General features: G+C 41.2%; 1 protein-coding gene across 6 annotated transcripts in view; it reads right to left on the bottom strand.

Moving 5' to 3' along the window:
- Window positions 1-27,567, bottom strand: part of pcbp4 (poly(rC) binding protein 4) — a 66,713-nt gene that overhangs the window by 5,986 nt on the left and 33,160 nt on the right. For 5 of the 6 annotated variants that reach the window (XM_086031093.1, XM_086031100.1, XM_086031125.1 and 2 more), the window contains 8 exons: window positions 25,500-25,616; window positions 19,093-19,224; window positions 16,699-16,827; window positions 13,982-14,056; window positions 11,974-12,045; window positions 7,225-7,266; window positions 7,069-7,144; window positions 5,373-5,422 (listed from right to left, as the gene is read on the bottom strand). In XM_086031093.1, the coding sequence (XP_085887219.1) occupies window positions 5,373-5,422; window positions 7,069-7,144; window positions 7,225-7,266; window positions 11,974-12,045; window positions 13,982-14,056; window positions 16,699-16,827; window positions 19,093-19,224; window positions 25,500-25,616 (693 nt within the window). Of the gene's footprint in view, window positions 1-5,372; window positions 5,423-7,068; window positions 7,145-7,224; window positions 7,267-11,973; window positions 12,046-13,981; window positions 14,057-16,698; window positions 16,828-19,092; window positions 19,225-21,399; window positions 21,829-25,499; window positions 25,617-27,567 lie in introns of those variants that run through there. The other variant, XM_086031116.1, reaches the window with a different exon arrangement.

The raw sequence follows: 27,567 nt of genomic DNA, 5'->3' as shown, positions 1-27,567 counted from the left end.
CGGCATTCCTTGGAAAAGCACAAGAGCGGGGATGGGCAACTGGCGGCGCACACTCTGAGCGGCCCTTGATTCATTTTAGAAAAAAATAAATAAATTTTTTGTTACTGCAGCAGAGCAGTTTGAAATTGTAATAATGATGTTCACAACTAGATGGCGCTTCCGACCCCGAGACTCTTGTTGTGTGTTGGAGAAGAAGAGAGAGGGTAGATCAAGAAAATGCTGTCTTTTCAACTAAAGCAGAAAGCAGATGAGATGTTCACTGAATTTAAATGCAAGGTTGCTGACAGACCCTAATTGCCATGAAAGACGTAACCGCCACAACACCCATGACAAAAGTACACAAACTACAGTGATTTTTGTTTGTCTTCTCCCAAGAACGGTTGAGGCTATATTCAACGCTTCAAGGTGTTCCAAACGCGAATGGTGGGTTGGAGAAGTGGCTGTGGTGGTGTTCACACAGCCCGCCCATTGTACACTCTAAAAACAGTTGGGTTACAAATAAGACAATTTTGGGTCAAAAATGGACCGATATACAAATTGGGTCAAATTAAAATTTTCTTGCATTTTGGATTGTTTTTCACAAAACTACCCATTTCTTGGGGTTGTTTTCTGCAAAAACAACCAAGAAAGTTGGGTCAAATTGACCCAAGTTGTGGATTGGGTGTTGACATGGGTGTTGTAGCGGTTGACTTCTTTCATGGCAATTAGGGTCCCTCAGCAAACTTGCATTTAAATTCAGTGAACATCGAATCTCCTTTTTTAACCCAACTGTTTTTAGAGCGTGTGTATGGGGTTATTTTTTGTGTGCCTCAAAACCTTTGAAGTTGACGATTGGATCTTTTAGAATATGCATTCAAGGATTCAAATATATTGAAGTACTCGTCTGTACATTGACCCGATGCAAAAACGCCCACTATTTTGTCTTTATTTAAAATGGCATTTTTGTCATACATCTGGATAAGGAGCGTGCAGTTGTCCCCCCGCAACATTGTGCCCCCCCCCCCCGAAATAGGCCGGCCCTGCTGTAGACTTGCTGTCTGCGTATTGCTGCTGTATGCAGTGTGTCATCCGCTTCCTGCTGAGCTCGTCATTGGAGGGGGTGCAGGAAGAAAGATGCCGTGGCGGCATGCGCAGCCGTTTCTCTTCTGGCAAAATCTTTGCAGTGCCTAAGTACGCTATCCTGTTCACCGTGTGTAAGCACTTTCTCAGTGCATCAGTGTTCATCGCACGGAGCAAATTGTGCGTGATGGGAGTGGGGCTGCGGGCGCACGGGGGCTTGATCCTCTCTTCTGGAACAATGGGAGCTTACAGCTGTTCCTGTCACATACAGAATGGGTATCACTCATTCCACTGCTGCATTGTGTCGCTCACTGTGGAGGTTTGCTCGAGAAAAAAAACAAAAACCCTTTGGAATATTTTACACGTGGCTGAAGGTCTGAAGGCTTGCAAGTGTACTTTGCACAACAGTGCAACCTGGAGTCATCAATCTTGCGCTTGTTTTTACTCTCTGCTCCTTTAGACAGTGAGCAAAATGAGGTTTTTCTTTGCAAACAGGTGGAAGGTTCAAAAGATGAAGGCGAGGATTTACAGGGCCTTTCAAAGGAAAACTGGAGGTAGCAATCGAGTGGTGCCTTGAGGTACAAGTTGAATTTGTTCCGTTGCCACACTCGTAACGTAAAACACAATATCAAGTGAGAATCCCACTGAAATGAAGGAAGATGACATTTGTCACTTCTGTCGACTGATAATGACATCACAGTTGCTCAGGGCTCAGGTAACGACTAATCACGGCTGACCATGTTTTCCGAAGCTGAGCGGTTGTGATGTCATTTTCAGTCGACAGAAGTGACAAAATGGCCTCCCTCGGAGATGGCTAAAAAGGGGTGGATTTTGCTGCTTAACTCATATTCCACAAACGGAATAATAATCAGAACGTCGTGTTTCAACTACTGGGCCTGCTGGGAATTTGTTCTTGAAAAAAATGTGTTTGGGTTGATTTCCACTTTAAAGGTTTAAAGAACCGCGACATAGATGCTATTTATGTTAACATTAAGCTAGTGGACTGAAAGGTGGTTTGACTTGTGTGCGCAAACTTTCAATATGAGCGCTACATGGTAGCAGTGACTTAACATGCTTCACAAAAAGCTTCACTTTGGGAGATAAAAGTCAGTATTCTTAAAAAAACAAAAAAGACATTAAACATAAAACAAACTCGATTATACTTTGCATATTTAAAGAAACCACATAGCCTCGGCCACCTGAATGCTTAAGTGCAATGGGAACCCCCTTCGGCACAAGGGCTAACAATTAGCATCTATATGCCCGTGTTGTTACCCTCTAAACATATCCGAACATGTAGACAGACCATAAAGCAATACTCACAGGTAGGCCTCTGTACTGTATTATTTATCCTTCGCGACGAGTGACTAATATTACTGCTGTACTGAGAAGCCGAGAGAGGATTGCAGCCTCCAGGACAATATATCCACATCTGTTTCATACTGCTCCCAGTGGGCAAAAGTGGCACACACTAGAATGAGCGTGACAAACACTCTGTAATTCTTTTGAATTATATTTAACAGGGCTGGGGGAAAAAAGTCAACCAATTTGGTTGTGTCGACCACAAAAATTAGTCGACGCAAGAAACGTATGCGTCAAAACGTAATTATTAGAAGCATATTTGCGATGCCCGGAGCCAATGTTCCGTTTTTCTACACGGATGTTTGTTGCTGCGGACGGCCGGACTCACGTCGCACTCTTTTGGAAACAGAATTATTTATCGATGGATGATGCCCAGGGAGTTGTTTTTGTCTTCAAAAATGTCCAAATTCAAGTTTTATGTCGTTACGGCGAAATGGAGCTGGGTTCATTCGGAAACGCTGGAGCCAGTGTTGTGCCACTGTAGTAATGCGATGGCTAAAAGGGAGGGTGTTCTGTCTTCAGAATTTAGGGCTGCTCCATTCAGCGTTTTTGAACTGTAACCGAATTTTCTGGATAAAACGATGTTAAAAATGTTCAAATCGGCACGTTCGATTTTGTTATTTTTGGTGTATCTTAGCCACCGTACTTTCCTCTGCATTTCCACTTCCTCCCACGAGCTCGTAGTCCGAAACAACGACAACTATCTATGGCTACCGGCGATTCTGCTATTTGCTCAGCCAAGTGAGCGTTTAGTTAATAAATCGGGCAAAAATAGATCTGTAGTGTAGTGTGTGTCCCGCATGTACAACACAACCCGTGAGCAAGTAACTTAACGTCTGAAAGGCGTCCCTTTTTTTGATCCTCTACAACGGACCTCTGGCCCAGCTGGACTATGCATTTGTACATAAAGTGACAGTGCATTATATTATTGAGTGACAGTTTTGCACTAATTATTGCTTTATGTTTAAGTAAGACCGGGGATTATGGTGAAAGGCTAGTCACTAGCTGGTTGGCAAAATGACTTGCTGACAGACTGTTTGGTTTACAGACTTGACTGTCTACCTTCTCTCATGTTGATGATTTCCTTTCAGACGGTACATGCACTTTCTTCTTTCGTTATTGGTTTGATTAAGAACAGATCTGAACTCTATTGTGTAAGTAAAATGCTGTTAATCCCAATGGATTGTTCTGTGTGCATCTAAATTAAATTGACTGGTATTTTGAGTTCAAAGAAAGAGAAATTAAGTTTAGATAAAAGACATTCAAAATACTTCATTTTCCATTATTTTTTATCTTACAAAGTAATCGTAATCGTAATCGTAAAATCCTGATTTGAGAAAATAATCAGGATTTTCTTATTAGGCAAAATCGAACAGCCCTAGTTGAACTCATAAGGTAATGTAATAGAAAATACCATCGCTAATTACAACACATTATATTGTATTCAGTTTGCATATGATGCGAGTTAAAGCTTCTCTCGTGAACTTAGCTTAGCATAGCTTGCTCCAAAGCGCATCTACATGGCTAAACAGTGATTACGTTTGAGTCTAATTTGACGTGATTATTGTGGGAAATGCTCAAGGAAAATAAATAAGGACCAGGCAAGCGTTGCAGTTTCTGCTGGATCTTTTTAAAAAAATAAGTACTCAGGTCCACTGGCAGCGTTGCAGCCATTAATAGCCACGAGAGGCACTAGTGTTTGTGAACGACACAACACCCTGACTTAAATGAAAAGCAATATTCAAATGTTGTTTACTTTGGAGTTAGTATAGTGTTCAAACATCGAGTTTGGCAAAGTCAAGTGTTATGTGTATCGGCGTCACTCTCACTGGGGGAAAATAAAAGTTAGCCGGTTTCGGGGGGCAATTCCCTGAGTAATCGCTAGGATAATAGATTCCAAAAAAATGGTTTGTGACAGCCCTAATATAGTTATGTCGTTACATTATTGGATGGAGTATCGTATTATAAAGTGCCTTTTTTCTCATTAATAAAGCACATGCCTCACGATGATGCAGTACAACATCATACGGTACTAGTGTCTGTCAGTAACAACATTCAATATAATGAAATACTAAAAACTAAACTACTGGAAATGTAAAAATTATCAAATGTAAAATAGCTTTTCTTTGCAATCAAACAAAATGTCAACATATTCTTCTCGGTGCGGGTGCAGTGAGCTGTAATTTCGACCCAAGTGCAAATAATCCCTAAATCTTCACTTAAAAATATCCCCAATGACCTCCCAGTTTGCATCTGCTAAAAAGTAAACTCTTACCCTTCGAAGCTACTTATTTTTGACCCAATTTCCAAAGACTTATTTCCTCAGTGAGATGGAGCCAGCTTGCGGCAGAGCAAAGGCAGAGAAAGATGCGGCAACACAATGTTGGGTTTGATCCTTTCATGGGATTAAGTGAAATGTAAAGAAACCAAGCAGACTCCTCCTTTAATCTTTTATCAACATTTTGTTACCACGATTACAGTTTTCTTCTCAACCTGGATATTGTGATAGGTTAGGATCCGATTCAGCAACGGAGATATATATATTTTTTTAAAACATTTATTTTTCTGAATAAATGATGATGAAGTGAATCAAAGGGCCGCGATTTGTGCACTCAGATTGGCTAACCAAAGAGGGAAAGGATGGTTGGCTGCTTCCTTATTGGCTGTTTTGACAGCAGACAGCTTCTAAGTAGGTCAGGGAACATGAGAGGATTTACACGGCACTCGCGGGAGCTACTGGAAGACACTGCAATGCAGCCCAGACAATCACGCAAAAGGATCCGTATCAGCTCAAATCCCTTTAACCTTGGGTTAGGCTGAGGTTAAAATAATGAGCATAATTTGCAAGGAACCTTGCATCTCGTCAAGTCACGCCAGTCAGCAGGGAATCGCAGAATAGTGTTTTAGGGCCAAATATGACATCAAATAAGAAAAAGAAATGGTTTGCTTACATCATTGGGAATGAGCAGCTCCTGAGATGTCTGAGTGTTTGCGTCCATCCCTGACAAGAGAATGCACAAGAATCCACTCAACGATACAGGCACACATTTAGGTCATCTATATTGCCAAACTTAATCGATGAATCGATCATCTAATTAATCGACAACTATTCTGATAATCGATTAATTATTTCCAGCCATTGTTTCTCTTAAAATTGTCCAAATCCCCTGATTCCAGTCCCTCAAAAGTCAATATTCTGATTTCTGCAGTCCTACATAAAAGCAGGCTGACTATCTTTGTGTTTAATCGAAATTAAAAAAAAGTCATTTCAATCTATTACAAAAAGAATCATTTTTTGCAATCATAGTGTGAATAACCTGTACTTGACATGTCCGTAGTTGAACCTGAAACCCACAAATGAATGGATAATTTTTTTCAAGAAGTAGGTCTCACTTTCAAAGACCTTGGTGAGCACATCACTGCATCCTCATGTGATATTGCTTCATTGTTGTTTTCTTTATTTGTTTTTGTGATTCATTAAACAGCACGACCAAAGAAGAAACAAGAATCGGTTAGTAAAAAGTAATTGAAAGAAAAGGTTTTGCAACATGCATTTTATTGCAAAAATGATTTTTATCAGATTATTCAAGTTCATAAAAATAATTTTTCATTAAAATGTATTGCAAAACGATTATTCAATGAATCAAAAGAATCGATAGAATAATCCATTCTAAAAATATTCAACAGTGACAGCCCTAATTTGCAACAATGTATAAAAAACGGAAATATTGGTGATCATTCAATTAATCAACAACTAATCCATCCATTCATTCATCCATTTTACGAACCACTTTGCCTAGGGTCGATTACCAAATAAATCAAAACGACTTTGATAATTGATTAATTGTTCAGAGCCATTGTTCATTGTTGTCTAAATCCTCTGATTTCAGTCCCTCAACCGTAAATATTGAGATTTTTGTAGTCCCACTTCAAAGCAGACAGACTGTCTTTGTGATTAACCAAAATGTTTGCAAATATATGCTTTTACTTTGAAAAACAATGATCAACATTGTTGCCTATTTTCTGACATGTTGCAGACCAAATCAGTAACTACTGTAAATCCTAATCAATAATCCATCCATCCATCCATCCATTATCTGAGACACTTTATCCTCACGAGGGTCGCTAATCAATTAATGGAAAATTTAATGGTCACTTTAATCTATTGCAAAAATAATGGTTACTTGCAAGCACAGTATGAATAACCTCTAATTGACTCTCAATGTAGTTGAACCTAAATCAGCTTCAGATGTAAATAGCAAACCCTCCCTTCACCCGACTGACTAGCCAAGAAGTAGCACTTCTCCTTTATTATCAGATCATCAACAACAACTAATAAACAGTAATCAGGAAAGAAGGTTTGGCAATAAAATGTAATGCAAAATAAATGTGTATGTGATTATTCGATTAATGTATGAAATATTGACTGAAAAACGATTCAATCATTTCAGTCCTACAAGAACATGAGATTAATTAGATTTCATTATTGCATTGCTTTAACGCCGCAGCAATTGTCGGATGCAGATTGTAAAATCCCATCTAATTGTTTCTCTCTTAGGTGTAGCTTCCCATTGACATGTTTACTTGTGTCATCCGAAGGCACTCGAAACTAAAACTACAGTTGCTAGGCGATGCTGTGGTCCGTACCAGGGATGATCGTCGAAGCGGGCTGGGCCACCGGATTGAGGCTTTGCTGCATGGACAGTTGATGGAGTTTGGCCAACTGCAAATTGAGTACAAAGAGCATTATAATGCGCACCGTTTAACGGTAGTTTCTACTCAGCGTATTGTAGATCCACTCACCTCTGAGTGTGGAATGCCATATTGGTTTTGCAAAGTGAAGGCCTGCAAGAGAGCATCATCCTGCATTAAATAGATTGCAGCAATAAAAGGCAGCAGGCGGGCAATGACTGCGCACTCTCTTACTGGAAGAGCCTCCACAATCGCAACAAATTTGTTTTGTCCTACCTGAGATTTTTGCAACCTTTTGATTACGGTCCCGTGAGACACTTCAACCCACAAAATACATTTCTAATCTTCCCATCGCCGCCACGCTGTGCTTCACATGCTTTAGTCTAGCTTTTTCGAAATACTCCTTTCAAACAGCCATCTTGGAAAGCTTTAGCTTGTCATGTTCATAGTCTCTTGTCTGTTAGTGGAGCTGCACATATGAAAAGGTGCAGTCATGTGGAATAGGATGCGTGCTGGGATTTATCTTGCATGCTTTATTTTATTGTTGTTGCATGGAAGGGAAGTCAAAATGATAGAACCTTTTTTCCTTATCGTGTCAGAAAAAGGAGGTCATCGCAAAGCAATTCATATCTTTTGAAATCTGGCAGACAATCCATCCACATCATGCAGTTTAGTTTGAAATGTTTTGGAATTTTAGTTGACAAAACAACAAAGATTATAAAAAAAAAAAAAAAAATTAAAAAAAATTGAGAAAGAAATCGTGACAACCTCTGTACACCACGGCACAACATTTTTGGCCACTGCGCAATAAAACGAAAGGATTTGCAAAGATTGTAACAATGTTCACTTTTGATTGGCACAGTCAGAAAGGTATTCATTACACTACAGTGGTGCCTTGAGATATGAGTTTAATTTGTTCCTGGAACACACTTGGAACTCCAAACACTTGAATCGCAAATCAACTTTCCCCATTTTAAAATTACATTCATCCGTTCCAGCTGCTCAAAAAGAAAAAAAAATTGTGTAATCTACAAGATTATATTTTATAAAAACATACAGTAATGATACATGTGCGTACTGACAATATAACAGTATTCACTGTCATATATTCTTCATCCTCTGTGAAGAATGACTAGTGTTCGTGACATACTGATGAGCTGAGAGGAGTTGAGACATCTCAATGAACAGGATAGCCGTCTGACTGTCTTATACTGCCCCCGGTGGCCAAGAGCAGCACAATGGCCATTTCATTGATGCAGTTAATTTGTTTTATTTATCAATATTTTTATAATATTTATTAATCTATTTAATGATGTTGTTACTGTAATATAATTTCATAGAGCTATATTTTCCTTCATTCAAATACATTCATTCATTCATTCATTATCCATACCGCTTATCCTCACAAGGGTCGCGGGCGTGCTGGAGCCTATCCCAGCTGTCTTTGGGCAGTAGGCAGGGGACACCCTGAATTGGTTGCCAGCCAATCGCAGGGCACACAGAGACAAACATCCGCACTCACAATCACACCTAGGGGCAATTTAGACAGTCCAATCAACTTACCATGCATGTTTTTGGAATGTGGGAGGAAACCGGAGTACCCGGAGGAAACCCACGCAGGCACGGGGAGAACATGCAAACTCCACACAGGGAGGCCGGAGCCAGGATCGAACCCATGACCTCTGAACTGTGAGGCGGACGTGCTAACCAGTCGACCACCGTGCCGCCATTCAAATACACATTACAACAATTTGTCATTTTTGGGGGGGGGGGAGTGTCATGTTTGGTTTGTTTTGGTTTTGGACTTTAGTTTCGTGTTTTGCTCAGTGTTCTGTGTCTGTCTCGTCATGATTATTGTGTCCACCTGTGTGCCTTCCACTCCCTAGTGTTGGCCAATCGGCTCCCTCCTACCTTGTGTCTCTTGTCCAGGTGTTTCTCGTTGTCTCGTCAGTGTGCTTGTATTTAAGTTGCTAGTTTTTGTTCAGTCCTTGTCGGGTTATTGTCGTGTATTCACACTGTTGTCGTAGTCTATGGCGTTGTCGCGCTGTCGGCGGAACCTGTTGTCCTGTCACCAACTCAAGCCTCGTCACCGCCACAAGCCGAGCCCCGCAACCACTCAAAGCCTCAGTATCCGGTCTATTGTCTTTGATTTTGTTTTCATGAAAACATCTTAACCAGTCCCCATGCCTCACCCTCTCGCATTTGGGCCCTCCCCGTCTTGCATCTTGCCACATCATGACAGAAAGGCTGGAATGGATTACTGGCATTTCTGTTCATTTCAATGGGCAAAGATGAATTGAGATACGATTGTTTTGAGACCGAGTTCAACTCTACTTGCCAGTCTTTGTTGACACGGTTGTCATCTGTACATGTCATGAAATGTAAAGCCACAGAAGAGTACCCGGTATTGTCCCACTCCATCTATCAGCCCCCAGCCGGCCTCCCTCCCCACTCTGCCGTGTAATTAGTGAGGCTGGTGTCTATGCCGGCCTGCATCAATATATTTCTGGTCAGAGCAGACAGCACTCAGCTTAACTCAATTCTGCCTGACGCCAGCGGTCTGCCAGCTATCAAGAGTCCATCCGTGGCCATAAAGTGGAGATAAGAGCTCGCCCTTCAAATGCATCATTCATGCTGCCTTCATACTCCAAAGTACCAAACAATGACAAGTAGTATAGCAATAAGCTTACTCTTCATTGCTCTATGCTTACTCCCGTTACTTTTGTAACTATTGGTGGGTAATAACAATTTACGTTAATTCCGCTACATTTACTTAAGTAACTTTCATTGAGCTACATTCCCCTTGCAACTTTTATTTGTACCCATCAATTATTGCTTGCGCAATCTATTTGCTTTGGTGGGGCTAAGAATTGTCTCACATGACTGATTCACCGATCCAACGTAACCACTGCCGACGTTTGACTCCATTTCACCAATCAAATGGAGTCAGTCACAGGACTGCACACCAATTCTCCACAACCCCACAAAGAAGTAAACATTTCAAAGTGGGCAATTTATGTGAAGCACAGCAGAAGCAACAGCTACGGTGCCTGTATGTACATCAACCTCTACCTGCTGAACCACATTGGGCTGTTTAACAAATGTAAACATCCATCCATTCATCCTCACTAGGGTCAAAAGAAAGTTTATTTAGGAATATTTAATCGGCAGATATTAGCTCTTGTAAAAGACAAAAAAAATTGGCTGAGTTCCAACCCCTAATCTTTTGTTTGTTTTTGTTTGGTTGGTTTGTTTCACACATCAACATATTGCAACATAAGACAAAGATAATGATATTCAAACACCCCCCCCCCCCCACCCAAAAAAACCCAAACAAAAAACACCACAAAAAACAATACAGCCGACCATATCGCAATCAGCATTGCCTAAAAAACAATCCGTATTGGTTGGGCCCTATTTAAAACCATTACTTGTGGATGAATTTTCCTTAATTTATGATATTTTATTTTTTCATTCACATTACATTAATATTTAATTTATTGTTGTTGTAGTGAATTTGCAAATTCCTATATTATATTTTTGTGCTTTTCGATGATCATGCTCTGATAAAAAAAAATTACTCAGTACTTCACTGCATACTTATTCATCAAGTAATTATTTGGAGGGCTACTATTCAGCTTTACTTGAGTCAAATTATTCCCATGCAGTGGTTCTCAAATTTTTTACAGTAAGTATCACCTCCAAAAACGCTGCAAGTACCATACTAATGCCCTACATTATACTTCAAAAAGGATGCAGAGGTTTTAATCCTAAAAAGTGTATTTTATATAATTGATTTTATTTTGTTTTTCTACATTAAAGATATTAAATTATATAGAACTTTAAAATGATTCAGTTAAAATGAATTGGGCATAAATTAAATGGTACTAAAATTGTGCTAAAATGTTTGAAAACAAACAATTCTCAAAGATAAACCCAAGAACTGTATAATGCACAGTACTTAAAAGTTACATGAAACCGAAATGTACTTCATAAATGTACTGTACTGGATTTAAAAAAAAAAAGCTGCTGTAGTATGTTTAAACATTTAATTCAGTGATTCATTGGTGTACCACTAGAGGGAGCCTGCCCTACAACCGGAGGTACTAGTACTGCACTTTAAGAATCACAGTTCTAAAGTAACAGTACTCTTGAGTACAAGTTTTGGCTACTCCACCAAACTGTGTTTATCACCAAGATTAAATCTTTTCACATTTTTATTTGTATTCAGAATTATTTTGTTCAGCATCCGTATCGGATCTATATTTCACTTTCGTCGGGCCAAAACCTCCCATGTCCAAATTTGGTGAACTTCATATTTTTCACAAATCGGTCAGTGCACATGTGACTGCTATTTATTTATTTATTTATTTATTTATTTATTTATTTATTTATTTATTTATTTATTTATTTTATATTTTATTTTTACTAATGATTGTCCATTCTTAAGTGTTGAAAATGGCTTGCTCTGACAATGCAATGCAAACATGCAGTTTTCAGCGTTTCCTGAAAAGGCTTGTTTTTGGATGTACAGTACAAGGATTCTTGCTAATCTTATGGAATAGACATATTTCCCCGTGAGCTGCATGAGGAGCAAGGCTGGATTAAAAAAAAAAAAAAAAAAAAAGGCGGCATCACGTTTCAGGAGGGTTTATAGCTCTTATGACAGGCTGGAACAATAGCGGCAGCTTCCACTCAGCTGTTGTTTTTAATGCCACATGCCAGAGGATGGACCGTTTAAATTTGGACTCGCCACCCGAGCTCCTCCGCAGCCCCCCAGCTTTTGGAGACGTGGGCTTATTTGTCGAGAGAGAACGTTTGATACTGAAACAACAAGAATTATTCTTAGACTTGACGTACCTGCTGCAGGTCAAGGCCACCCTGGGTGACTGAGTACAGAGGGTGGGGTGTGAAATCGGATGCTTCAAACACCTTGAGATACATGAGGGAAAGCAAGAAAATTCATTAGTACTCACCATCATCATTCTTCTTATCGTGCGTCACCAAAAAGCATTACTCCGAATAGAGATCTGCTGGGCGGGTGCAATTTTCCTCTGCGCGTATCAAATTTGGTGGCTTCCTGAAGCTGCGGTTGTGACTTTTTAACACACCTAACAGGCTTATAAGCAATGACTCATCCACGGAGCCTTCCGCTCCCTTCTCCATTCTCCCCCTGACAAGTAATACAAACATCAATTATCACTGCGCGGCCGTTATTAAAGCCATCTCTCATTGACCTCCCGGGTTTAATTTGAAAGCCTATTATGAGGGATATCGCAAACATAACACCATTCCGTAAAGCGAAGAACCGTGTCAGAACTGCTGACAGCTATGCCGAGTATCTGCACGCCGCTGTGGCCCGAGGAGGCGGCAGGTCTCCGGTCTCACTTACTAATCTTGTGACTCACTCCATGTAATGGGAGGGTGGGTGTATGCACCTTCCCCAAAAGAAGCTTCCGCACACACAAATTCATTTGCACTTCCGCAAAAGGTGCGCCTTGCCCTCAACTTGTACGTTTCGGTCGTGGGGTCAAATATCCAATTTTAATTCAATTCTGTGTTGTATTTCTATTGAAGAATGATGGAGAAAAACTAGGAAACTTGTGCAAAATTCGTGGAAAATTAAAAACCATTAGTTGGTTTCAATAAAAACTGATAGAATGGATAAATAATTATGGGGAAGACGCTGTAAAGTGAATTCAGAGACTTGTTTCTAAATCCATTATACATGTTTGAAGAATTTTACTGAAAACATTTGCAAATACTGACAACTATGTTGTTGCGACTGAATGGAACATTTCAGTTTTACTGATTTCTTGGCCGTGGTTAATTAAGGAGCGCTCGGTGATGCCAGTCACTTCTACCCATGCCATGTGTCCAATATTGTTGAAATAAATTATAGTATCTTCTTCTTCTTTGACATAAAAGCAACATTTCTGAACATCTGAACAGAAGTCATATATCAGAAACAGCAGTCATACTGCATGAAAAACAAAATCTGGGAGGTAAGAAGACATTTAGATTTCTTTGTGTGACAAAAATAAAAATCTCCTGATATTATTATTCTTTAAATTCCTTCTCTCTTTTCCTCACTAGGATAGCCCGTTAAACAAGGGACCAGGTTACAAGTGTACAGAAATTGCAGCATTGGGACAGTGCGTGTGACGTCATCGACTTATGCCCCTGCGTCAGCAAGCACGGCGGCACGGGCTGTTGTTTTGGCAATTTTGCTGTTTCAAATATAATCATAATAATATTAAAACTTCAGTCAAGTAAGTAAATAAAGTAAAACTCGGGCTCGGTCTACTAGCGGATGGGAGCTATGGCTCCATTATTTGGACTATTTGCGGCTCCTGCAGGATATGCGGCGCATGCGCAGAAGGTTAGTACGGCAGCTGCACTTAGCCAAAATACGGAATTAAACGGTAAAGGTTAAACGCTGACTTTAAAACATCGATTACATTACACATATACAAATGCTGAACTTTCTAATAATTTGATATTCACACTTGAAGTGACTTTTTCCGGCACAGGTACAGGAATTCCACCGAATGTGGTCAGTTTCCCGCTATTTTGGTCAAATCCGCAATGAATTGTGGGTAATATCCTTAGGCTTAGGGGCCATGGATGCGGGTTCAGCCGAAGTGCGGACCAAGGGCGCAAAGGAGGCGGGGCGACCGAGAACTTTGCAGAATTGGTACACCGTACACACACTCGTACCGTTGGCGGAAACGCGCAAGTGAGGGGCACAGGGGTGCAAGGGTGGCTTTTGGGATTGGGCCATTGTGTTCATTAACATTCAGTTTGGTTGCAAGAATAAATCAACTCAAGTGTGACTGCAAGTGTCAGTGTCAGTGTTCCGACTCACCTGGTTGCCCGCGATGAGAAGGGCAGCCGGCGAAGGGCTCGGCCGATAGGGGATGGTGGCGCCCTTAGGGGGAGACTGAGGAGCCAAAAAAGAGGAAGAAGTGTGAACAAGTCAACATTTAAGGTGAAGCTACATGCCAAGAGTGAAGCTGCCAAGCACGGAGCCCCCCGAGAGCCCATGTTGCACGCTGCGCTACATTAAAGCACAATAACAATTAATGATGTTCTAAACTGCTAATGAGCTTTTTCCCGGGTTCTTGTTTTTCTTTTGTTCAAATTGGTCATTCATTGAATAACAGGAGCTCTGCAGAGGATGATAGCTGCCTTGGAGCTTTCGTTGTCATCAGCCGCCGCAGTGGCGCCTTTGTGGGGAAATCAAGCATCCCCTCACAGGGAGGCGTTTGGAGATAAAACTCTTCAAAGGCCAGCGAGAAAAGGAGTTTATACATTGTGCGCGACACGGTTTAATGTAGATATCTTATCAAGTTAACCGCAGAGTTGATGACGCTGTTTTTTTTTGGGGGGGGGGGCTTACAAATATGTAGAGCATCTTTTCTGCTGGAGCAGTCACAGCAAATTCTTTGTATAATTTTGCATAATTTAAATCTCAGAGCCCAAAGCAAGCAGCCGCTAGTACTGAATCCCAATGCAGCTTGCTTTGAAGAAAGCTCCTGCAAACTGGATCAAACTAGCAATTAGTCAGTCAGGTCCAGCTGTAACACCGAAACAAAAAGCACTTGTGCACTTCCATGAAGGCACAGGAGGGAAACTGTGCTCGGGGTTGTTTTTTTCTTATCTCCTCTCCCGTTTCCTCAAGAGAGCTGTTGAGCTGGCGTCTAAAGGTGGGCAGACTTTGCTGCGGGCCACTTTCTTTGCTGTCTTCTGCGGTGTCACAGTCCCCAGCTCTGACTTGAGAAAAGAACCTTTGGACTCCTTGTGACTCCCACCACATTTCCATAACGCGCTGCAGTTCATAGTAGTGTGCTACAGCAACTTCAAGAGTGTCCGTGGGCTTTCAAAGAGATCAATAATTCAGACAAATGTGAAGATTAGATGAAGATTATGACTGATAGAGACTTCAAAATGTATTATTTAAAAAAAAAAAAAAAAGAAAAAACATTCCCAGAGTGTGAATCTAACATACACACTACTGGGAGCTGAGCAGCCAAGAGTCACAATATGAGATGAAGATAAGAGAGTGTTGGAAAGAAATTAATACAATTTCATGTAAATTGTAGATGGACGTCAGGGCTTATGACAGTGTTAGGCCAGCAGAGAAGGCCTTGCTGGTCCTGATGTCATACCCCTGATATTCTATATTTTTTAAGTATTATTTTACTGTCTTTCAGTGTTTCCTCAGAGAGCGCCCTCTGCACTGGGATTTGTGATGGGTCGTGGCCATGGTTCCATAACATTCAACTCCAACTCCATAACATTTCCATGACATTGTTTTTGCATGAAAAGTGCTTTGGCAATGAAAACGTTCCAGCGTCCCGCATGCGGGACAGTTGCTATGTATAGAACAAGCCGGGGGATTTACATCACTACCTGGAAACTTGCCAAGGCATGTCATACGCCATTAAAAAGTGAGTTCCTGGAGATTTGAATACTACCCAACATTTTACAATCCGATCATATCTGCAGTCTCGGCGAGCACTTAAATCAGACATATGCAAACACACGGAAAATACCGAATTTACCATTTCAGCCTCATAAATTTCCAAGGCAATGTCAAAATCCATCAAAAATGGTCCTATTACATCGACAAGGGTCCAGTAAACGTATTCCAGTAAAATAGTTAGTCCACACAAGCCTTACATCCAAAAAGGCACATTATTTGCAGCCGCAAATGTGACAAATTTCCATCAGTTACGCATGTTTACGACATATTTTGGATTGTAGATTGAGCTAGCTTGAACGGGTTGGTCTCGCGGGCGATTTAAGTCAAAATGAAAAGACGGATAATTAAGTTTGCTTGATAGATGTGTCCCCCTCTCATCAAACAGGTAAAGCGCAGCGGTGGGCATTCCGTCAGACTGACGGAATGGTCCATCAGTCTGTCACTGATGGACGCCTGTTTTCCTGACGATTGACGATAGATGGGAAACTAAAAAAATAAGACGGACGAAGCACTGACAGAAGTGGGTTTTCATCCGTCAGTGTAATCATCACTAAATGGGTCAAGTACAGACCTCTCAGTCCATCACAGACGGATGCCCGTTTTGCTGATGACTGACGGAAACGCATCCCGCTTGTCTTGTGTGTTTGTTCGCAGAAAACGTCACTTCACTTTGCTTGGACAAACCAAATCTACAATGCTGAACTGTAATATTTTATGTACGTGAAGAAGAGCAATTATAAACAGCAGTTGGAGTGCGCCACTTGGGTTGATTTTATTTAGCCTTGGCCACAATGCAGAGCTGGATTCCGGTTAACCTAAGCCATTTCAAACTTTAAAACTTAACTTGTTTTAGGGGTTAAAACAGCTGCAGGCAGCCAGGGACTGACGGACTTCTGACGGACTAACTGACGAACTACCTGACAGACTGACGGACAGACTGACCAACTGCCGATTACAGGTTGGTTTGGCTTAGAAAAATGGACTGACAAACAATGGACGAGTACCTAGGCAGCTGATGGATGACGAATGACGGACCGGGAAGATTTAGTAAAATGCCCACCTCTGGCAAAGTGTATGACATATAGGATGTTTCCTACCTCCAGGATCACCGCGCAGATGAGTTTGACACACTGGATTACAGAGTCCTGATTGCCAGATATCGTCACTCCTCGCTCAGTCGAGTTGGGCAGCAAATCCCCCGCCACCTGTATCTGAGCTCCGGTGCTCTGCAAATGATAGGGGTGAAGATTAGGCTGATGAGACAAGTTGCAATTACACTACCCCAGCTTCTCTATGCGCACCGCTTCTAGCCTGCTGACCTTTCACATTGGTGATAAAGGAGACTGACCATGTTGCAGTATGTTTAGGGAAGGGAAGCACAATGCTCTTAATGACTCTGCTGCTGAGGCAAAGACTATAAATTTATCATGCAGCTGATGTCACTGTCAGACGATGCATTGTTTAAAAGGCACAAAAAAAGCACTGCGGAGAATTGCGGACATTTTTGCAAGGCACTGCCAAGATCTTAAACATCCTTGGCCATAGATGTATAAATTCGATGCAAAATGTTCACACGGGCCTAAAATGTTGTCACATGGTAAACTTCCTGACTCATAATGTGCTTCATTGAATTGTGAATCTCTATTATCCTATTAGTGAATTGTCTCATTACGTTCCCGTGTTAGTTGTAATGATCTAAGGCTCTCATGAGGCACTCTCCAAGGAGCAGATCAAAGACTAATTCTTCCATCATGATTATATTTGCTTACTTTATCGAAAATCTTGCATACTTTTTGATTGGAGTCTTTTTAGCTGTGTTATTTATAAACTCCCATGACTTGGTCCCCAGACGTGCTGGCTTGTTGTTTCACAGTTGGACGGATAAACCTTGAAACATTCCATATTCCCCTGAGGATGAAAACTTGACTCATCCAGTGTGATCAACAGTTAAAAATGTTATGTTGAACACTTTACTTAATACCTTGAAAAGTAATGACCTTCCCATCAGTGTCGGTTGAACTTTAAAGCTAATTAGGAAAAGGTTAGCATGCTATTGTGAACACGGGGATACCTGCCGAGCAACCACACGAGAGCATTGCCTTTCTGTGGAGACTTGGATCAAGATATTATCAGTGCTTAGGCATAGAAATAGCTTGAGGTCCATCCATCTCTTTTCTACATTATATCACTTGTCCTCAATAGGGACACGGGTGAGGTGGAGACTCCCAACTGACTTGAAAGGGCCTAACCTCACTGGCGGAGACGTCGCGATGACTGACGCCGCGATTGTGGCGACTGCTGGTTAGTCGCTCCGATTCAGGAGACCAACATATTTTGCCTTCCCACCACGCGACGTCTCGCGGAGACCAATTCGCTAGGAATTTGCTGTGACATATCCCTGACTTCGTGGAGATCCTGTACCTGAGTGAAGGTGTCTCGAGTATTATACCAAACAACTGTGGGCTCAGTCACGTGGTCAAGCATTATCGCATAGACGTTGCTGCGAAGCACCGGAGACATCTTTGCGATGTCTCCTCAGTCTCCAGCTGGTCTCCGCAACGTCTCTGAGACCTGATGGAGGATTGAAAAAGTCTCCAAAAGATCTCTCAACAACCCAAACATGTTTGAATTTGCCGCGACTCTCTGGTGACCCGGCCAGTCTCCAGGAGACGGCGCGGGGACAAAGACTCGCATTGCTGTTAAGTCGCCAACAAGTCTTCAACTATTTTCCAGGCCAGTGAGCTGGGTCCTTAAGATAGAAGCGGGGTACACCCTGGATGGTTGCCAGTCAGTCACAGAAAACATAGACAAACAATCGTTTTCACTCACATTCACAACTATGAGCAACTTAGAGGCATCAATTAACCTAAGAAACATGTTTTGGAAAGTGGGAGGAGGCTTAAGTACCCGTAGAAAAAACACACTAAGCAAGGGGAGAAGGTGAGTGAAGACCTCAGAGTGTAATTTTTCTGCTACATTTTCATGACTGAGTGATAGGACACCAATATATATGCACTATATTGATAATGACCCTCATGCACCGCGATCATACCACACCGCTCGATGTGTGCTCGAAGTGAAATATGAAAAAAAATGTTCCATATGAATGTACAGTAATTTATCTTGATCATCCTTACTCTGCAGTTTTGGTGCAACCTCATGAGAGCAATACACCGACTGGCCACAACATTGTGTCACAATAGACAGTCTAAAGAGAGCTGTGTTCAAATTTCTGCCTTTATAGACATAGTGGTATTCACTTTTAATTCACATGAAGTCCAACCACATTAGTATAATCACGTTGTTCGATTAATGCCTCTCGGACATTGTCTTTTTTACACCACTTGGATTGGATTGACCCAATCATGATGACTTCAAATGATACATATTACATTTGCTTCAATGTAATGTAGCTGATTTGGGACTTGTGCAGGGAGATATCCATTTGTATTCCTGGGCTCAATCATTCTATCGACTGGGAGGATGCTTACCTCTCTGATCTCCTTTATCTTTGCCCCTCCTTTCCCGATAAGAGAGCCACACTGGCTGGCAGGGATGACCAACCGCAGGGTGACTGGTGGCTTGGAGCTGATGGTTCCATTGGCCACCAAGGCTGTCAGGTCCTGTCAGAGACACACAGCAACAGTCAGCAGGATAAAGAGAAGAAAGCGCAAGAGAGGCAGACAGCCCCGGGGGGAAAAAATGAAAGACAGCTGGGCACCCAAGGAGGAACGTGTAGGGAGAGATAAAACCACTCAAGGTTAATACGTGACTCCGGATCATTTTATTGGTCACGTTCGGCTTTGCTCGTTAAGCAAGTTTTTCATATTGGATGTGTCACAAGAAAAGCTGAATTAACATTTCATGCTTCAAAGTTGATGGTTAGAGTTTTTTTTTAGGAATTGTTCATTATTTGCCCAACTGCCACTTGTATTGTAAACGAATTGAATTCACGACCACCGTGCGGCACTCATATCTCAAGTTTGTGCTCACAAAGGAAAGCAAAAAAAACGTCCGAATGACCGCTGTCTTTCAAAAAACTTGTAAGTCGGGCCATTCTTCTCTCAAGGCACCACTATATTGAGAATGTCATTTGGGATCCAGTCTTTGAGTGAGTCAACAAAAAGGAACTCATGATTCAACATTTGTACACGTAAACTTCTCCTCCACTGCATAATAATCCAAACAGAAACGATGTCTTCAAAATGTACCTGTGTGTTTATACGGAAATATGAGAAAGAAATACGACTGTGACATTTGTGAGAATACTAACTTGGCATTAAAGCACGAGGCAGCGAATGCAAATGATCTTTATCCAAAAGTAACCAGTACCTTTCCCACAGAACCTCTTGAAGTGACAAAATGGCACATTCTACAAAAAGTGTCAAAGCGAGAGCTCTTTCAAAGGGAGTTTTTCCACCTCATCACCATCCTAGTTGAAATTATTGTCGGGAGGTTGAATGAGTTTAATGAGCGTGCCTTTAGTTGTGACGTCACACTCAATTTGATGCTAGTCGAGAGCAATCAAGCTCTCAAATGCGAAGAGCGAAGCAAAAGGACCACAACCACTCGAAATCAAATTCCCACTTTCAGTGTGTCCAAAAGATCATCTTTCTAAATAGAGCCGATGTACATACGTATATAGTTTGGATTTCTCAGAGAATTCATTTTGAAGGATCGCTAATGAATGCATATTTTGTTCATGAAACAAGCTAAGATCCAGTATGAATTCATTTCTGCCTGGCATTTGTAGTGAAACGACAAAGCATATTCGAAGTCAGAACTGTTGTTCTGCCAAAATGTCCTACCCGTGCGAATCTTCCTACCCATGGCTAATTTGAGAGCCAAAATACTGCCGTGGACTTTCAGCTTGTTTTGTTTGGATGCATACAGGCAGAGAACTTACGAAGAAAATACTTACATGGAGCATCAAGCAGGTCGGACGTCTTGACAATTGAATGAGACAACTGAGTGTGGTATACATACACTGCATGATGAATGTGGTCAACTGATCAACACTATGCTCAAAAGCTAATACAAGAAAACACACAATGCTTAAAAGCTATGATGGAAAACACACGCCATAAGTATTTTTGAGACAATGAAAAAGTCAAATAAGACTCAATAAAAACGAAAATAGTAACCGAACGTACGACAGGTAGGACAAAATGTTACAAAATTCTCATGCAAACACTTATTTGAGTTGTGCGCATGTGTGCGCAAGCGCACTGGGCATTGGTAGGACGTCTCGATGGGTAAGAAGGAATTTCGGAGCACATTCTTGAGTTTTTTGATAAGGTTTCTTTTTTACCCAACTAGGCTAGCAAACATCATGAGTGGGAGGAGATGTCTCATTTTCGCCCATCAACACGGAGCTAATGTGCGACAACGTGAAATGTGCGAGGGCTGTTTGGCAATAAAAGTAGTTTGTCTTGTGGATGTCTAACCTCAAGAGATCGTAAAAGCAACTTGAAAATCACTTCCCAATCACTGAACTTTAAAGTTCCAAATGCGGCTTATGATGTGGTTCTTTGCATCTATTTTTAGGCTCTCCGACGGGGCGCTCTGACGTCGCCTCTTGTTAGAAGAGGAGCACACAGCTTGTCTGTATACAGTCACAAGACTTTCTTGATTTGATCTAAAAATATGTAGCACATATTAATAACTTTAAACATTCCAACATTAATAACCAAGAACAAATATTTTGTTTCTGTACCTAAGTACATTTTTCAGGTGCCTGTGTTTTCACATGTCCCAAACCGGTGTTCATATCGCTAGCTAATTTAACGTTGGCTTACCTCTCTGTGGGTTTTGTAATAATGACAAATGAAGTTGGACGTTGTCGTTGTTGTGTCTGCATTCAGTGATGTGCAAACCATGCGTTTTTCCATCCTATTTTTGTCAACGTCATGGACAAAATAATCCATTAATTCAGATTAGTCACCCTCTGAGTTGGTCGTGTACGTTGCCACATCACATAACAAGTAACGCTGCCCGGGTTGCCAGGTTGGCGTGAATGATCGTAAAGCCCTCTTTTTTCTTTCTTTTTTGCTTTCCTTGGTAAAAAGGCAAATTGTGTTCAAATGCAAATTTAAAACTATAAACAGGATAACTTGTGAACTCATGAAGTTCAAGTCTAAGTCAAGTCGAGTCACTTAGATACCAAGTACCTAGTCAAGCCATTCCCGTGTTTTTGGCAAGCAAGTCGCAAGTCCTAAAATTAGCAACTCGAGTCTCCCTCGAGTCAAGTCATATGACTCGAATCCCCCATCTCTGCAAGTTGAAATGAAGTTGAATAAGTACTTCTACTTTTACCACTCTTCTCTTCCACAAGTATCTGAACTTCTACTTAAGTAGGGTGTGAGTAAATTTGCCACATCCACAACAGCATGCAACACAAACACATAACCGTGGCAGGGTTTAATCTCAGCAACGTGTTGCGTTACCGGCAGTAGCCCAGATCACGGAAGATTATATTGCTTCCATGATACCTGAGAACAAATAAACCTGTTGTGTGATACTCAAATACGGTTCAAGTGTTATTAGCGCAAGTGAGGTTTTAGATTCCGTGAGCGCAGCTTGCAGGCCTTTGTGTGTTTTTTTGCAATGCATAAAAGAAGCGTAGGTGCTCCTCTGCTTCACAAAAGTGTGCTGATGAGACCCAAACGAATTGAACACTCGGTGACCAGCAGCTGGATTATTCCCTTTGTCTTATTTTTATTAAAATGTAGTAATGTGGTACACAGTGTGTCAGTTAATATGTTGCCATGGAAACTGAAGCGTTTCTTATGCACACAACTTTGATTAGAGGCAAGTGAGAAACATCTTTGAGTAGGCCGCTGTTCCTGTTTTCTCATTATTGTCGACTGTGACACCATTTTAATTAGAGGTGGAGGTGCATGGTCACCAGGGAGACAATTCCCATTCTAATAGTCGTTGGTAAACAGCAAGATCCATTAAGAGGTATGCCCTACCTTTTAGGATTGATCGATTTATCCAACTCTAACAATTGATCATGTGAAAACTCATTGTCGATTAATCTTGACTAAATTGTGGCTGAATGGACTATTTGAGTACAACCAGCAGAAGCGCTGTTGATTTCATCTCAACCAAAGCTGTAGAAAAATGAGTCTGGACTGTTTTTGGTTTGGGATTTTGGGAAAACGACAGGCGCTTATTTGCTTTTGGGCTCAGCTTGTCGAAAACCTAATTGATGTCATGCACCCTGCAGTCATGACATCGACAGTATATTTATTTAGTTGTATTTGCTTTTATTTTGTCTTGTTTTACTCTTCTGTTCGTAGCCAGGTCAGCATTGCAAAAGAGAATCTGTTCTCAAATGCCTTACCTAAATAAATAAAAGTATACTTTCAAAGGTTATAAACGTAAAGTATTTGTCATGAACCACCTAAACAAGATCATCATAAAATTAAGAAAGTCAATTTACAAGTGGCTATTGGGTTGTGCAACGTGGTCAATAGTCATATGTAGATTAATTTTGAGCGCAAAAAAACACCAAATAATTTTATTACTTTTAAAGGACAAATTTATGCATATAAGGCCAAATGATAATTCATGTAAGTAATGTAATTTAACATGCTCACATGTCCGGCTTGCGCCGCTACTTTACATCCATTCAATAAGTGTGTTTCACCGATCTGAAGACAAATCAAATTCTAGGGAAAATAATATCTACCCCTCTATAACGTGTGTTCGGCGGTTAATCGATAGCGCTGAGAACACATTAGTGACACTACTGAGATGAGATTTAGGAAATGATTTTTGTAGCAGCATGTGGAGAAATAGCTTTTGAGTTCTTTTATTTCCCTCTCCATCCATCACAGGCAAATGCTTTCATTTAATCTGACAACTTGCCTGCTTTAATGTTTGCATCCAGATGAAATGTTAGAAAAAAAACAACATATCTGTTTATATTTTTGTATTATTTTTGTTTGGACAACTTGCTGACTAGTATACCTATAGAAAGTGATAACAAGAAATGATATGGAGTAGGAGCTAACATCTTGAATTTCTTTGAAACTGTCTACAACAGGTCTGGGCAAAGTTCAGCCCGGGGTCCACATCCTGTCATGTTCTGTTTTGTGGATTGGGGTTTTGATTAAATTTTAGTTGTCATGTTTTCCTTGTGCCCCGTTTGTCAATGTCTGTCTCGTTTAGTTTAATTGTGTCCAGCCATGTTTGTCAACCGGGTCCCTTATGTCAACCAATCAGCTCCCTCCAACCCTTTCTCGCTCTCATCCAGGTGTTCCTTGTTGTCTCATCAGTTGCTTGTATTTAGTCGCGGCTGGTTACTTTGCATTTATGTGTGGTAGGCTTGAAGTGCTTCTTTGGTAAGCAAAGTCCTTACAAAGAAGACATGTCACTTTGCGTTTATCAAGAGTGCCGTCAGGGCATTTTTAAAATGTAACATTCATCGGACCAACAACTCTCACATGCTCCTTCATTTTCACGTCTTCTCTCTGATCCTGAACTTGCCCTCTCACCTACAATAGGAGCCTCTATCAGATTATGCCAAACACGTCGACAGCCAATCAGTGTCCACTTCAGGGAGTAATACTGACCATTGTTTTTTAACGCATCTCATCATACAGAAACAGTGAAGTTTAAGACAAACGTATGATGTCAGTGATATTGCTTTCAGTCTTCAACTCGCTGTGCGCACAGCCAAACGCCCATCCCCAACTTGTTCCTCCAATCACATTCAGACACCTTCATGGCCTTGTGACAGTTGGAAAATCTTTAACACCAATTCATGTAACACAACAACAGAGTCGATACCCGTTACAGCAGTGGGCACCGACCTTTTTGAAGCTGAAAGCTACTTCTGTGTAGTTTGATACACACTTTTTAAATAACAAATTTGTCTCAATTTAACTTGAATAAAGTTATTATAGGTCTATTAATAATGATTGTGATTTGTCACAATTTTTAGGAAACAGAAAAATATCAATACTCAGCACGTTTTTGCAAGATTTTCTGCCAATCTTCACATTTTGAAACGATCTACAACATTTCTAGGAAAAATCATACTGTCTCCTCACTGGTAGGCTATTTTCAGAACAGGCCCGCAGGGTACTTGTGGTGCTTGAGGGCTACCAGGTTGGTGACCCCTGTGGGACAGTATACAATAATAGTATATAATTTAAAAAAAATACAGGAGGAAATGTTGCGCAATTTTCTGTAGCAAACCTGCAATTGTGTTATGTGGATGATTGCAAGAGTTTTACAAGATCAGACTGTCTCTGACACCATGAAGGTGTTTGTGATTGATTTGTGGTCGGATGAGTGAGTCGCAGGATGGGGCCATTGGAAAGAGGAAGAATACTGGGAGCATGTCTGCTGGATGAAGGCAGACGGTTGAGAGAAATGCTACTTAGGTGTTTTCTCTGGCAACACTGACAGTTCATGCTTACAATAAAGATGTTAATGAATGATTAAGCGCTTGTCTACTGCAACAGTGTATTGTTTGTCTTTCCACTGTTACAGGAGGGTGCTTGGTGAATTCGCCAGGGGCTGACATGATGATTTCAGACTGCCCGTCAGCTAACATTAATGGGTGCATTTTCAGATGGACGCGCAAAGTACTTGTGCTTTTGTTTCATTTGACAATAGATTTTATTATTTTGCTAGTGACTGCGCTAGTCTCATTTATGATCAATTATTTCCACTGCTCGTGCTGATAGTTTGCTGCACGAACACACCGTCTGATTTTTGTGAGGCGCATTGTTGCCAAAATCCGTGATTGGCTATTAATCAACCTCAATAAAAAATTGAGACGTGTGTCTCAATACATTTGTCCATATAGTGTATTGATGGCTTATTGATGCCGGTTGAGCAGCTGAGGACACATTATATTATGAACAGACGTTAGCTTTACCTCTTCTAGTTTGTATGTGATCATGGTGAAGGCTCTGAAGACACTTTCTGTGGATCCAGTGATGGTGATGATCCTCTCTGGACAGGAACCTTCTGAGATGTTGACCCGAGCACTGCTCTGTAAGGACAGAAGTCAACAGATATGACGCTTTGAATGGTGACTTGACTTTGTATGATGGGAAAAGTTGTGTTTTTGCATGCATTGTTTGTAGTTGGTTGAGCAGTTTAATTCAAAATGACAGTGGGGGGACTGTGGAATGGACCATGAAAGGGTGACGTCATTGTACTTGTATTTGCCTCAGTGTGAAAATGGCTTCAAGCACATCCAACCCTGGAGCTGCCTGCTCCATTTTTACCTGGCTTTGAGCCGATTAAAAAAAACAGGGCATCTGCGTCAAACATTCACCCATCCCCCCTGCTTTCTTGGCTGCTTGGGGAACTACTGGGGAGAAAGTTAGCTTAGTGCCTAGCTAGGCACTAAGATAAATTGCTCTGCATGAGCTGCGGCTGGCTAGCTTGCCTATCGCAGCTATTGAGTGTCCTATCACAGATCTTCTAAGTCACGAATCCTCGCCTCCGTGGTGACAAATACGCTACACTTCTGAAAATTGTTATCACTAAAGAAGGCATAGCTGCATGCGTCACACAAAGCAAGAACAGCAAACAGCAGAAGATGGAGAAGCCATGCTAAACTAACACAAAATGCAGGCACAAAAGAATAGGCGCTCGTGTGGTATGATACACTTTCAACACAAGTCTGGCTGGAACCACATTACAGGGCGGGGTACAAAATTATGAAAAGCAAATTAGCGGGTACAGTGATAAGTGTCTAGAGCAAAAACAACGCAACAGTTACACAGTGGGCACACACGACATGTCTGAAAATTGGAAATGAAACAATAAGTTACAGCATACAGTATGTCAGCCAAGAGGTGGATAGATTAAGGTGAAAAATATATTTAGGTATAGTCTATTTACTATTTATATCAACAATGTTGTGTTTTGTCTTGTACCATAGAGAGCTTACGTTTATATTGCGATATACAGTATACTGTAGACCTTTACCTTAAAGGAATTCAATTTGATATGAATTTTAGGCCTATGCTGTTATTTACTCAGCATCCACAGTGAAGCGTGATGGTTGATCAAAAATGAAAGAGAAGACTGAAAGGCAGACTATAATGTAGCCTCTGCTGTGCGAATGGTGACTGCATTATAAATCTTCTGCCTTCATCTGCTCCCATTCAACGTCCTTGATTTCAAGGTTTCAGTCACATGAACAGTGACAGCATGGCGCTGTGTCCTCTGGGCCAATTTCTCCAGTCACTCCAGTGAATCATGCTACCACTGTGACTGTGCAACCCACTGGGGGGGGTGGGGAGGAGGATGACGGCACGATACTCATACAGTTAGTAACAAAAGCCGAAAGTGGCTGGCTGGCTGGATGATGGCATGGTTGGATGACGACCACGGGCGACTGTTTAGTCCAGCAGCTTTGCAGGGCTGCATTGTTGCGTGACCTCACAGTTCTCCTGTTTATCCATCCGCCTTATAAAGAACACAACATAAAACCTTTGCAACTAGAGAGGAAATCAAATATACCTCAGCAGCGTTGGACTAATTACATTGTAATACAAGTCGAAACAACACATTTGATAAGATGCGCCCTTGGGATTTGTGAAAAGAGATTCAAGTGGAACACTAGTGTTGTTAAACATGAAACGAATTAGATAGGGGAGCTGGTGAGTGAGCAGCTTGATGAGAGACAAACAAAGAGGTTTTGGATTGAAAATCACAAATACCGAGAATGGCATTCAGTATTTGGTGAACGTCTATCCATTTGACAATAAATAGGCCATTTCCTGATCCAAGATGCAAACTGAGACATTGAGATACAGTGGAGGAATTGTCCATGAACGCCATACAGCGTTCTCTCGCTATATTGCGTTTCATTGTGCCCATATAATGATGATTTATTTTTCTAAATGGGCTTTCACAGAATACAGGCAAATTCAAATTACCGGTTCAGGCGTACCACATGCGCTGCAACAACCTGAATCCAAGATTTA

This window comes from Filicampus tigris, chromosome 1, assembly GCF_054856515.1.
Source record: "Filicampus tigris isolate MCC_2025a chromosome 1, RoL_Ftig_1.0, whole genome shotgun sequence".
Lineage (NCBI taxonomy): Eukaryota > Metazoa > Chordata > Actinopteri > Syngnathiformes > Syngnathidae > Filicampus > Filicampus tigris.
The sequence above is the reverse complement of the archived record's forward strand: the minus strand, read 5'-3'. Positions and strand labels throughout refer to the sequence as shown.